Below are 12,935 nucleotides of genomic sequence, written 5' to 3'. Positions count from 1 at the left end.
TATATAAATATATATATATATATATATAAAAAAATTTTGATTACACATTACAAAGAGATTCATGGCATGTGATTTATTGTGTGTTACATCACACAGAGCGGCGGTTTTGGAATCATGCATAACTGAAGAGATGGCTTCCACGTAGTTCATAGACTGTGGCGTTTGCCAGCTGGAGCAGCACGTCACTCCAGGCCGCCTGTTCCTCTTTACTCTCCTGATGCCGGGCTTTCTCGGCAGAGTACACCATGCTCAGGATAAGACTGTCAAACTGATCCTGAGCCATTGGCCGTCTCATCTTTTGACCCTCCAGCGTGGTCACCGTTTGCAGCATGGAGTTGAGACTTCTGGGAAAGTTGTCATTGATCTGAGACAGAAATGCCCGCCCCCGCCTCATCGACGCCATCTCCTCGTCGAGTAGAACAATGTTGTTATCCCGGTCAATCTCCACCCCGCCAAGCAACAACTGCACACAGGATAGATAAATATAAGCCCATTACTAACTCTGCATGTAAAATATTTTGCTGCATGTGGAAATCTGTTAACTCCAAAATAAAGAAAGTACCTCAAACATCAGGTTTGCATTAGAGACAGATGGGAATGTTGTTTCAGAAGTTGGTCTTGTGCCTGCAGCCGATTCTAAAGGAGGAAATACTAAAGTTTAACTAAAATAACTGAAATTCCCGAAACGATCAAAGTGACTGTTTACGCTGACACCTGTTGTCAGGGAGTGCAATATCATTATAAAACCAACATTACAAAGTCTGTCCTCATTACAGTCCTGTTAGAAGATATCTACTTACCTTGCAGAACAAAACAAATCCTCAAAATTACCCAAAGGCAGATTTGAAGTTGTATTTTTGTATTCATTCTTCTTTTGATCATTGCTGAAAACCAAAACACTTTATCTGTCTCCCTCAAGTCCTTTTGTGAATGCAGAAAGAAACAGCTCAGCCTAAATACTAGTCATTTTTTCACCTCGGAAAAAAGGGCCAACAAGCCAGATGGCTGTGATGCAGAACAGAGAGCCATATCCAATAAAGCCTGGAATTTATCAATCTCAGTAAGCAGAACTTTGAGCTAGAGGGGCTTAAAAACAGAGTCAACTAACCTGAAGGAAGTGCAAATAATAGCCTTTTACTTGAGTGCATTTCTGAGTGTATTCATGTCGAACAACACTAAACAAAATACAAATAAAGGAAGTCAGTATCCAATGAAATGAAATGAATTATTTGGTATAATATATTTATTTATTTTAACATTAAAGAATTTCCCCCAATAGTTACTTGTAGTTACGCAGTTTCACCACACGGAGGCAGCAGCTCGAGTTGACACCATCATGCTCACGTCTGAGCGATGTAGCTGTTTATTTACTTCCGGTGAAGAGTTCAGGCGCCGCTGAATAATAACACAAGTGGAAACGGAGGTAAACGCATTTTTTTTACTCCTCGTTTAGGCGCCACTGCGCTTCCGTCTCATTGCAGTGATAATTGTAACTCCACCGCCACGTTATTGTGTCTTTATTGTGACTTGAACGAATGTTAGCTTGCTAGCTACCTACCCGCAGTGGGCGCTAACCATCTTCTAGCTAACGAGAACCGTAAACACAACAAAGCTAACGTTAGCTCCTCAGGGCGCTACAGCCACGTCTGTGTCGGAGTGAAAGAAATATAAAACCTATAACCTGCTCATTTTATAGCAGTATATACACGCTTTGGATTCAGCTTCAGGGGGGGGGGGGGGGGTTGCAAACTAAATGCGACACATAGTCATTGCATCAGTTGTCATCTGGCTCAAATAAATGCAATATAATGTGAAAGTCCTGCAGAAACTCTAATTCTAGTGTACTGTTAATCTTATAGTTGTTGATTACTGTATCAGAGAAGTTTTTCTTCAACATTAATTTAATTTTTGAGGCTGTATTTGTGTCGTTTTGTACATAGAAGAGTGTCTTATTTTAAACATAAAGGTTTCATAAAATAGGTTTCATAAATCATAATAAACAACCTTCAGGATAATGCAACAAATCAACATGAAATCTGGAGAGATAAACTTGCAGTTCAGAAATGCCAACTTTTTACCGTCCACTAAAGACTGTCTTATCTATTTTTTTGTGTTATTGGCCATCACATTTTTCTTTCATGTTGGCCTGCAGTGTCAGGACAGCTGTGGACCAATGTCAACAACACCTGAACATTATAACTTGGTCTAGATTATATTAGTTATAAACTGTATATATCTTTTAAAACAGCAACTGAGTGTAAATGGATGCTGTGTTGTTTGGGGACTTTGTCAGGTGAGCAGCAAAGATGGAGTCCAGCGAGGAGGGGGGTCTCAGTGTCGGGGGCTCCGTGGGAGAGGACAACTACTTCCTGGGATACACCTTCACCGATCGCTCCCACTCCAGCCGGGTGGTGAAGAGCATCATGGATCTGTGTCTGGAGGACGGCTTGTTCGCTGACGTCACCATCACCGTGGATGGAAAAGAATTTAACCTGCATCGGCTGGTGCTTTCGGCACAAAGCAGTTTCTTCCGCTCCATGTTCACCTCCAACCTCAAAGAATCCCACAACCGCTGTATTGAATTGAAGGATGTCAGCGCCACTGTCTTTCAGCTGCTGATTGACTATATCTATCATGGCACAATTAAATTGAAGGTGGATGAGCTTCAGGATACTTACGAGATGGCAGACATGTATCAGCTCACTGCACTGTTTGAGGAGTGTTCCCGCTTCCTATCTCGGACAGTAGAGGTCAAAAACTGCCTACAGGTGACTCCCTGTTTTCACACGTTTCAGTAGTACTTGTGAAATGAACTAATTGTTTAGTATCAGTTTAATGATTTGCTTTTCTTGTCCAGGTGATGTGGCTAGCAGACAGACACAGTGACCAGGAGTTATATACTGCAGCAAAGCACTGCGCTAAAATCCACCTGGTGCAGCTGCATCAGACTGAGGAATTCCTTAATCTGCCTCTCTGTCTTCTCCTGGACATCATCAAAGGTATTACCCATGACCTATCCCCGTGTGCCACGACGTCCAAAACACGGTTTTCCCATCTGCTACAATGTTCTGTGTTGCCTCTAACACTGCTAGCCAAACACAGCTGTATAACACACTGGAACAGTTAGAAAACACATTTAATGAATGAGACCCTCCGGGCTTTGTGTTTATGTCCAGATGGAGTTCCGAGCTCCCAGAATCCTACGGTGGCCATTGAGGTGTGGATAAATCACAACAAGGTGGAGAGAGAGGAGTTTTCTTGTATTCTTCAAGAAAATCTCAAGGTAACATTCTTTCATCTGAGAGCGCACTGTTTTTTTTATTTCCATTGGAATTATATGTATATATAGTCTGATGTGTCTTTTGTGCGTTCACAGGAAATCGGTGAGAATGTCCATATTTACCTGATTGGGAAAGAGGAGGCGCGGACTCACTCCCTGGCTGTGTCGCTTCACTGCGACGAGGACGACGCGATCAGCGTGAGCGGACAGAACAGTTTGTGCCACCAGATCACTGCGGCCTGTAAACACGGAGGGGACCTGTACGTGGTGGGCGGCTCCATTCCTCGCCGCATGTGGAAGTGCAACATGCACACCATGGACTGGGAGCGCTGCGCCCCACTGCCCAGAGACCGCCTCCATCACACCATGGTCTCTGTCTCTACTGAGGACGCTATCTACTCACTAGGGGGTAAGACGTTGCAGGACACACTCTCTAACGCGGTCATCTACTACACAGTGAAGGACAACATGTGGACAGAGACCAGCCAGCTGGACACAGCGGTGTCCGGGGCTGCTGGTGTTAACTTGGGAGGTACCATCTACCTGCTTGGAGGGGAGGAGAACGACATGGACTTTTTTACTAAGCCATCTCGACTGATTCAGTGCTTTGACACCGCCTCCCAGAAGTGTCGGATCAAACCGTACATGCTGCCGTTTGCGGGCTGCATGCACGCCGCGGTCCACATGGACGTGATCTTTGTCGTAGCCGAGGGAGACTCCCTGGTGTGCTACAACCCTCTGCTGGAGAGCTTCACGCGCCTGCGCTTCCCTGAGGTGTGGAGCTGTGTTCCTTCACTGTGGAAGGTCGCCAGCTGTAATGGGTGCATTTACGTCTTCAGAGACAAATGTAAGAAAGGTGAAGCGAACACGTTAAAGTTTAACCCGGCCACATCTGTTGTCTCCGTTATCCGAGGGTTAAAAATCCTCCTCACAAACTGGCAGTTTGTTTTGGCCTAAGCTGTCCTCTGGATGTTCGTATTGTGTTATCAGGACAATTGGGGACAGACTCATCATGACTTCACTGATCAGACATCCGTAGATCTGCTCTCAATGTATTTGTTCAGCTGGTTTTCGTGTCACTCATTCCATGTTGACTCCAACCTCAGACCAGTAGAAATAGTTTGACGTTTATTTCACTTGCTTCACTTCTATTATTCCATTGACTCATTGTTGGTCCCTTTTAGCTCAGAAGTTAGGCATTCTGTAACAAGTGCTGTACTAACCGTCAACGTTTCCTGTGCACTGATTAGTTGTTGACATGCATGCACAACTTCAGATTAAAAACTTTACACAACATAAAAACATTCTTCGGTATATTGTACGTTCTTTAAAGTGTATGATGATGTTGTGGGTTAAATATCTTCTGATGTCCAGTTGGAAATAAATCATGCATAAAGATGGTATTTTATGTGTAAAACGTACATGTTCAAGTAAACCGTCAAATATATAGATGACTCAGATGTCTCTGTTTCTTATATTTATCTTCTCATGCATTAACTCTCACGTTAATTCTAATGTTTACTACCTGGGATTTAGGATCTTAGGATCATACAACAGTGCATTTAGAAACGCTGCATTTAGTTGCTTTTTAGCTATTGAAAGCTTTTCCTCCACCAAGACATCACCCCTAACTGTATTTACCTTGGGATTGTTAATACATCTTGTGAATGGCCAGGTGGTAAAGGTGTCTGTTTTGTCCTTGGAGGACTGGACAGGGGAGTTGAAGCAGAGAAAGCTACTACAGAGAAGGCACAACTTTGATCCCATTGATGTGTTGCAGGAGGCTGTGCAGCTGAAACCCAAGACCAGTAACATGTCAGACTTTGTGAACTATTCTAAGCATCGGTTGCTGACGCCAAGATGAGGGGTGGGGGCTTCTGGGGGGGGGGGGGGGGGGCACATATGCGCCTCCATAAGAGCTCCCAATTAGAACTGACGGCCACTACGAGCACCGTCCGACCTGCAGTCCATTATTGAGGCAATAATGCTGTTAGTAGCAGCTCACTGCCCCACGTGGGACCCGGCTGAGAACAGTTTGCCGATGTGTTTTTAACGCTCAGGGGGGCGGGGGACGGGGGGTGGCGGGCGGTTGATGTAAAAGTGTTTCGGTCAGTGAGTGAGCTTTAGTGCGAAGGTAGATCGCTAGGAGCTGTAGTGACCTTGGGTCTGCTTGCTGAGGGCAGGACAGAATTCCTGAAGGGACACATGGTCCGGAGTGACAAGGCCATCTGCTGTAGCGCCAGCAGTAGCAGGAAGGTGGAGGGGAGGGGGGGGTTTGACTCGGTGGGTGTTGAGAATTCCTTTCGCTGGGGCGTGGAGAGAGAAGATATTCTGGGATATCACTGCTAGCACTCGGTCTGGAAACCTTTTTTTCTTTGGCATTTTTCAAGAGCAAAACTGACGGGAGAATTTTCCGAAACACTTTGATGGTGCGACGGGATCGTTGCAGGTTTGAATGGGGATGGTGTTTTTTCCGGCCCTGTCGCTCTCCTAGAAGCGACTGGTGATAATGGTCTTGGTGTGTTGCCGTTCTATTTTGGCGGATTCAGTTTCCTCCCCATCTCAGCACAGCCGGAGCTGAAGGAGCAGGCTCTGGTAGGCCGCCTGGCAGCGACCCCGTGGAGGATCATCGTGAGGGGATTTTCTTGGGAGTTGTTCTGTGCATGGCAGGGATCTACTTTCTTGCCGCCTCACCCAAATTGCATGGCCTAAACGAATGAATATTTTTATGAGGCGCCTTGCACCAGAGATGGGCCAGGACCAAACCAAGCAGCAGATAGAGAAGGGCCTGAGGTTGTATCAGTCCAATCAGACGGACAAAGCCCTGCATGTCTGGACTAAAGTGCTGGAGAAGACCTCAGATCCTGGAGGGAAGTTCCGGGTGTTAGGGTGCCTGATTACGGCTCACTCGGAAATGGGAAAATATAAAGATATGCTCAAGGTAAGCCTCCTCCAGAAATGGCAACTACATAGAATTACTTTAGTTAAATATATATATACATATATATATATAAAAGTTTGGACACCTTTTCTCATTCAATTCATTGAGAAAATGTACCTCCAGCATCTCCAGTTTGCGCCGTAGTACATATCTACAACTAATAAGTGACCATTGAACAAGAACAGGTCAAAGGTCACCCCCTTGATTCCATTTACAGTGATCTTGAGAAGCACGGGTTAATTTGTGGCTTCCACGCGATGCAGAGTAAATGAGTGTCCGGCAACCCGAGTATCAGTGTGGGGTGTCTTGTTGACATAACCATCTGTACTCAAGCAGCACGCGCTCTCTTTTAACTCTGCTTCAATGAGGACTTCATAAATCAGAGGCCCAACGCCATCATATCTTTTTTCGTTCATCCAGTTTCGCAATTTCCCCTCCCAACTTTTCCATCACCAATGCATCTCTTTGCAGTACGCTCTCGATCAAATCGACACGGCCAGAGAAATGGAGGACCCAGACTACCTCACAGAAGGCTACCTGAACTTGGCGCGCAGCAACGAGAAGCTGTGCGACTTCCAGAAAACGGTGTCCTACTGTAAGACCTGCTTGAACATGCAGGGCACCACCGTCAGCCTGCAGCTCAACGGCCAGGTGTGTCTCAGCATGGGCAACGCCTTCCTGGGCCTCAGTGTCTTCCAGAAGGCTTTGGAGAGCTACGAGAAGGCCCTGCGCTACGCACACAACAACGACGACAAGATGCTGGAGTGCAGAGTCTGCTGCAGTCTGGGAAACATTTACGTCCACCTCAAGGTAATTCTTTGTGGAATCACACCCCAGCTTTGCCTTTTCCCCAAATGGCTTTACAAATATTCATTGAAATTAAATTTGTAAACTTCTAAAAGCTTTTTGTCAAACATTTTGATTTGTAATTTGATTTGATTTTCTATTTGGGTGAAAAACACTGATTGAATTGCACGTGGGACGATTGCGCAATCAACACAGAGGTTGCCAGCGCATTTGCAGAGTGTGGTGACGCCGCCAAGCTCCCGAGCAGACATCATCAACTGTTAGCTCATGTGGTATTGTGAAACAAAGGCGCAGTGAGCCGGCTGCCTGGCAGGCGGGTTATGTAGTACCCTTCACATTTGTAAGAGTAATCCCTCGGCTTCCGAGGGAGGATGGGTTTCAATGGGGTGAAGCTGCGTTTGAAGAATTCACTCCTACGTCACATTATTTCATCCAAGAAAACTTGCGTTTGCCAATTAATAATACCAGTGAGACGTATTTCCTTAAATCTTACTTGTCGACGCGTTGTGCCAACAGGACTATGAGAAAGCGCTGTTCTTCCCGTGTAAAGCAGCTGAGCTTGTCAATGACTACGGGAAGGGTTGGAGCCTCAAGTATCGAGCCATGAGCCAGTACCACATGTCCGTCGCCTACAGGAAACTAGAGCGCCTGCCGGACGCCATGGAGTGCTGCGAGGTATTGTCCCTAAACCCGTCCATACTGTCCTCAAAGTCTGCACTCCACCCCTGAAAGACAAACTCTCACAGCTTGTGGACAATGTCCCGTTTTTTTCTCCCTCTCATTGCCCCCCCCCCCCCCCCCCCTGATTCCTTTGGCTGTTTGGATGTCAGAGTTGAAGATACATTAGATGTTGTGCTGACAGGTGCGAGGGCCAGTTGTTCTGTTGCACCAGGCCTCAGACCTCGACCAAAATATGCTCATAGAGGGGCTGCTTTTAAGTGTTAATGAAGCTTTGGTCTTCACTCTGTTCTAATTATGTACTGAGGGGGGGAAAAATAGCTTGACGTCATTGCCTCGGAGTGCAAAAGTAAAGTAACAAGACCGCAGGAGGCATTTCCGATCTATTACCCAGACACATTTAGACAAACAATTTACACATGTTGGCATATTGCGAATAGGAGGATACAAAAGGAGTCCTCTCGTGTCCTGCTTCTTGTTTGGTGGCATTTGTCAGCCTGGTTTGTTTAAAAATATAATGAAACTGCTGGTGGTTTAATAAAATATGGCTTTTCAGGATTCACAAAACTTTTTGTCAATATAAATAAGAAAGAAATGCTCTCATTCTGGTTTTGGTTAAAACTGTCGTAAAAGGTACCAAGCAAATATTTACTACATAGGTTTGATGCTGCCTGATCATTTACCATCAAATGCTATGTATGAATCACGGACATGTCGATTTCTTCTCAAAAACCTCTGTCTCGCCCTTGAACAGGAATCGATGAAGATTGCTCTGCAGCACAGTGACCGTCCTCTGCAGGCTCTGTGCTTACTGAACTTTGCAGACATACACCGCTGCAGGCGTGACGCTGATGTGAGAGGCCTCCCTCGTGCACACCTGTTGATAATGATAAGTTTTGTCTTACTGAATTGTTTTCCTTTACTCGTTGTTGCATCTAATATGATGAGCTTTATTTCGGTAATCCCCTTGATCCACCCAGAAAGCATTCCCTCGCTACGAGTCTGCACTGGGTATCATGACCGAGATTGGAAACCGTCTCGGACAGTCACATGTCTACCTGGGAGTTGCAAAGTGTTGGCTTCTGCAGAAAGAATTTGACAAGGTACCCGTTATTAAATGTACATTCTAAGGACATATATATTTTTTTGTGTATTCATAATGAGCGTCTGCCGCTCTGTGTTGTTTTCCCAGGCTCTAGATTCTTTACAGCGAGCGCAGGAGTTGGCAGATGGGATGGGAAACAAGGTAATATTACATCGCACACAAGAGAAGTACAGCGGCAACTATTCATCCATATGATCCAGAATTAATCAGCAAGTAGTTTGCGAATCAAATGCTCGTATTTGTCATTTTTAAAGCAATTAGCAAATACATTTGCATAACTAACAGAGTTATGGATACAGGGTGTTCTACGCAATAAGAAACAGCAGATGGGGGTATTTTATGTCACTCTGGGATGAACACCTCAGGCATATGTGTTGGCCCCTGTACTCTTTCTTATCTGGAAAATTGTGGTACAGCTGAATGCATATGTTGTGGGGGGAAGACACAACTCTAGTACCATTAACCATTACCTAATCTATTTACAAGGCTGCATCCACCCTTCATACAGTCTACTGGTCACTGACAGCAGTCTTTTGTCTCCTCAAGCTGTCTACGCTGAAGGTGCACTGCCTGAGCGAAGGGATTTATCGTACCCGGGGGCAACATGAGGAGCTCAGGGAGCAGGTGGTGAAGTTCCTGCAGTGTGTGGAGGAGCTGGAGCTCTACTGCGGCATGTGCGGAGAGTCCATCGGGGACAGGGACCAAAAGCTGCAGGCCTTACCCTGTTCCCACATCTTCCATCTCAAGTGAGTGTTCTACCGCTGCGTGCTGTTGATCACGTGTGTCTCGTGATTTTTTTCATTCCCGGGAAAAGGCCCCTAGCAATTGAGACTCGGCTGTTTTATTCTTTCAGGTGTCTGCAGATAAACGGCACCAAGGGTTGTCCTAAATGTTTCAAGTCCTCGATGAAGCCTGGATTTGTGTGATTGTGAGCCGGCGTTTGTGCGTCGGATGTGCAGACAAAGCGCGAAGCCTGGCGGGCTCCTGGTGTGGGAGGAGCAGGCGGCCTCGGGACGTGCTGAGTGGGGTTTGAGGAGTAACGATTCGCTGCTCTGTGGAGAGGATGCTGCACTGAACCCAGTGTTCTCAGAGCGCGGCTCTGGGGGCCCGATCAAGGCTTATTAACGGCGTCGGCCTGTGATGTCGGCTGATGGTGGAGGTACAACCGGCTGGTTTCAGGAAGCAAGAACCTACGTCGTCTCTGATGACTCTTTATGTTGCAGGATTTAATTCTAGTGGAAAAAGGACGGCCCAAAGAGCGTTTATAACTTGGATTTGCTTAGTTATGCATTGATGATCTTCAGTGATCTCAGTCACCGGGTTGGTTGTTCCACTTCTGATAATATCTTTGACACAACATCCACTTTTTCATTTGAAAAAAATATTTATCAGAGTACAGAGCCATTTCTGAATTTAACTGATTTCATACACGCTATATTTATAATTGTACATACCAATGTTTTTTTGTTTTTAAAGGTTTTTATTTATTTAAGGTTGTTATTTAAAACCTACAAATTAGCTAAAATCTCTTAACCATTCAGAATTGAGCATGTCTTCACAGGTTCATGCAGCCGTCGCTTTCCCTTATTCATCGAGATTGAGGAGCAAGAACAACACACATTGTGTTCCTAGAAATTCCTTTTCTGTCCATGTTTAAAACTGACGGCAGAATAATATTGTCGCAATTTAAGGACGCATTTTGTTTGAGAAGGAAACCTGTCGGGGAAAGATCTTCTTTGACCAATCACACACCCGTCAGATAACCATGTAGAAAATATACATTTTAATGTGGTGCTTTAAATTTACAGTTGAATGTAAATATATAACAAGTGGTCAAATGTATTGAGATTATTTACTTGCAGAGTCATTGTAATCTTAAGGGGGTTTTGAGGGAGAAAGTCAAAAAGGAGTAATCCCATCAGACAATGTTGCATGTTTTCTTTATAATGCAAGAAAGGATTTCATCAAACTATGAATCCTTGTAGCTGCATTTACTTATTTCGGAATTGTTTATTATAGAATTAGTTAATTTTTAGAGGCTTTTACCATTCATATTCCTTATATATTTGTTCAATATACTGTTCCATATATTGGAGTAATGTGATTTGGGGGGTAAAGCTGGTCAATTATTATAGCAATGGCTTTATAGAGTTTTTTTATAAAGTAGGCTTTCCCTACAAACCGTAAACTCCCCCTTAAATGTATCTTTAGTGAGTGTAGTTGATAAAATGTCTCTTTTAAAACATAGATGTGGCACACGGATAACTTAATTTGAGTGGTACAAAAACATTTATTTCAACCATTACTATTATCCCATTTTGAAACATTAAACAAAGAAAAACTGTTTTCATCCTACTTAAGGAATATAACCAATATTTTAGATTTGAAACATTTTTAGCATTTAGTTTTCTCTCTCTTGCAAGAAGGTGACAGCATTAGAAGAGAGAAACCAACACATGTAACCCTATCCAAAGCGACTTTCAATACCAAGTGCATTTCAACCACAAGGATACTAATCCAGAAGAACAAGAAAGTGCAATTTTATGAAATAAGCTGATTTACAACTTCCAAGCGGGAGAGTGGAGTAGTGTGAGAGAATTTAGGAGGTTTAAGACCACTCAAGCTGCTGCATTCTGAATGAGCTGCAGAGGTCGAATGGCGGCAGCAGGGATTTACTATTACTGGCTAACCTCAGTTTCTCACGCATCACTAACGGCACCGGATCGTTTCACAAGCTGTGCATCCAAAATAATGTTGATTCACTCTCCGTTAACCTGTAGCACAGTCAATGTAAAACGTGTAAAGCAACGTTTTGTTCTTAGTTCTGGGGTAAAAATAAGATTACACTGTCACTCAACGATTTAAACTACCTCTGTTTTGCCTCTAAGCGTTCCCCTTCTTAGAGGAATAAATGCAGTAATGACATTTAAATACCTGAGGTGGATTTATTATGTTTTTCTAGACGTGTTGATAAAACCGGAGTTAAAGAATTTAGAGGCTGACTAGAATGCATTGTTAATATATTTATGCATTGAGTCAAACCTTGTTACTGTGTCAAATATGGAAACATTTCATAATGGAAAATAAACTGCACTGAAAGTAAATATGTCTATTCTGTGATCTTGGTGCTGTGGACTATTGTTTGAGAAAAGTGAGTGTGTAGGAATATATACATATATATACACATGTATATACATACAGCGGGTGAAATAAGTATTGAACAATGTTGGCAATGAGACCTTTTTGTAGGCCATCAGTAGGAACTGAATCATTTGATATTAATTTGCACTGACGAGGGTCTGGATTGCTTTTTAATTACTGATAGTTTTCAGCTGTTGTCTTGGCCTTCCAGACCTTTTTGCACCTCCCTTTCTTCATGTGTTCAATACTTTTTCCCTGTGTCATTTCACATTATTACACATACCGGTAAGTTTATTTCTGAACTTCTTTGTTTTGGTCTCTTTGTATGTATGTATTGCTTGGGTTGTTACCAACATCTGGTGGAAATGTCATCTCAATAGCTCCTTTGGAAATAGATTTACTGAGAAAAATGGTGACGTGTTCAATACTTATTTCACCCGCTATTTATATACATACATATACACATATTTATACTAGGGCCGGGACTTTAGCGCGTTAATTACGATTAATTAATTACAATGTGAATTAAGATTAATTATATCACAAAAAATAACACACTTTTTACGCATTTTTACACTTATTTTTTGCACCGTGGAACGTTTCTCACTGGATGAGTTTTGGGGGGACCGATTATACTGGAGCACCAACTAGCGTTCATGACTTCAGACAACAACAAACCACAGTGAACATGAACGAAGAAGCTGACGAGACCGTGTCGGGTGGCCCCGTGAATGGGAAATCGTATTATAATAAACACACGGATGGAAGCGTCGATAAGAGCATGGTTGTGTGCAAGCTGTGCAACAAGGAATTCACATCGAGCCTCAAGTATCACCTCAACGCAAAACAATTAGCAGCTAGCGTGGACGTTAGCCCGACCCGAGTACAAGGACCCACACCCAACTATGAGGGGCCGTTTAGGACTTAACTACTGAGACACTCTCACACACACTACTGAGACACTCTCATACACACTACTGAGA

General features: G+C 43.8%; 3 protein-coding genes across 3 annotated transcripts; 2 read left to right on the top strand and 1 right to left on the bottom strand.

Moving 5' to 3' along the window:
- Window positions 1-70: 70 nt before the first annotated feature.
- Window positions 71-913, bottom strand: LOC119196095 (protein FAM180B). The gene is made up of 3 exons (XM_037451519.2): window positions 801-913; window positions 563-636; window positions 71-463 (listed from the first exon to the last, which is right to left on the bottom strand). Exons 1-3 carry the CDS (start codon window positions 880-882, stop codon window positions 113-115), a joined length of 507 nt encoding a protein of 168 aa, XP_037307416.2. The 5' UTR covers window positions 883-913; the 3' UTR covers window positions 71-112.
- A 445-nt stretch (window positions 914-1,358) lies between these two features.
- Window positions 1,359-4,740, top strand: kbtbd4 (kelch repeat and BTB (POZ) domain containing 4). The gene is made up of 5 exons (XM_037451516.2): window positions 1,359-1,423; window positions 2,294-2,768; window positions 2,858-2,999; window positions 3,177-3,283; window positions 3,377-4,740. The coding sequence occupies exons 2-5, from the start codon at window positions 2,307-2,309 to the stop codon at window positions 4,235-4,237; spliced, it is 1,572 nt and encodes a 523-aa protein (XP_037307413.1). The 5' UTR covers window positions 1,359-1,423; window positions 2,294-2,306; the 3' UTR covers window positions 4,238-4,740.
- Window positions 4,741-5,362: 622 nt separating this feature from the next.
- Window positions 5,363-12,069, top strand: rapsn (receptor-associated protein of the synapse, 43kD). Its single transcript, XM_037452421.2, has 8 exons — window positions 5,363-6,221; window positions 6,693-7,031; window positions 7,545-7,703; window positions 8,461-8,559; window positions 8,687-8,809; window positions 8,899-8,952; window positions 9,358-9,557; window positions 9,665-12,069. The coding sequence occupies exons 1-8, from the start codon at window positions 5,997-5,999 to the stop codon at window positions 9,735-9,737; spliced, it is 1,272 nt and encodes a 423-aa protein (XP_037308318.2). The 5' UTR covers window positions 5,363-5,996; the 3' UTR covers window positions 9,738-12,069.
- The last annotated feature ends 866 nt before the right edge of the window (window positions 12,070-12,935 follow it).

Source organism: Pungitius pungitius, chromosome 6, assembly GCF_949316345.1.
Source record: "Pungitius pungitius chromosome 6, fPunPun2.1, whole genome shotgun sequence".
Classification (NCBI taxonomy): domain Eukaryota; kingdom Metazoa; phylum Chordata; class Actinopteri; order Perciformes; family Gasterosteidae; genus Pungitius; species Pungitius pungitius.
This window is presented reverse-complemented; position numbering and strand designations above follow the sequence as displayed.

What these genes read in the sequence shown, in the direction of transcription:
- LOC119196095 (XM_037451519.2), bottom strand. Translation starts at nt 882, where the DNA reads ATGATCAAAAGAAGAATGAATACAAAAATACAACTTCAAATCTGCCTT. An exon ending in GATTTGTTTTGTTCTGCAAG is followed by an intron (nt 637 to 800) that starts GTAAGTAGATAT and finishes TTCCTCCTTTAG; the next exon opens with AATCGGCTGCAGGCACAAGA. An exon ending in ATGCAAACCTGATGTTTGAG is followed by an intron (nt 464 to 562) that starts GTACTTTCTTTA and finishes TCCTGTGTGCAG; the next exon opens with TTGTTGCTTGGCGGGGTGGA.
- kbtbd4 (XM_037451516.2), top strand. Translation starts at nt 2,307, where the DNA reads ATGGAGTCCAGCGAGGAGGGGGGTCTCAGTGTCGGGGGCTCCGTGGGA. An exon ending in AGGTCAAAAACTGCCTACAG is followed by an intron (nt 2,769 to 2,857) that starts GTGACTCCCTGT and finishes TTTCTTGTCCAG; the next exon opens with GTGATGTGGCTAGCAGACAG. An exon ending in TTCTTCAAGAAAATCTCAAG is followed by an intron (nt 3,284 to 3,376) that starts GTAACATTCTTT and finishes GTGCGTTCACAG; the next exon opens with GAAATCGGTGAGAATGTCCA.
- rapsn (XM_037452421.2), top strand. Translation starts at nt 5,997, where the DNA reads ATGAATATTTTTATGAGGCGCCTTGCACCAGAGATGGGCCAGGACCAA. An exon ending in GCTGCAGGCGTGACGCTGAT is followed by an intron (nt 8,560 to 8,686) that starts GTGAGAGGCCTC and finishes TGATCCACCCAG; the next exon opens with AAAGCATTCCCTCGCTACGA. An exon ending in TCCCACATCTTCCATCTCAA is followed by an intron (nt 9,558 to 9,664) that starts GTGAGTGTTCTA and finishes TTATTCTTTCAG; the next exon opens with GTGTCTGCAGATAAACGGCA.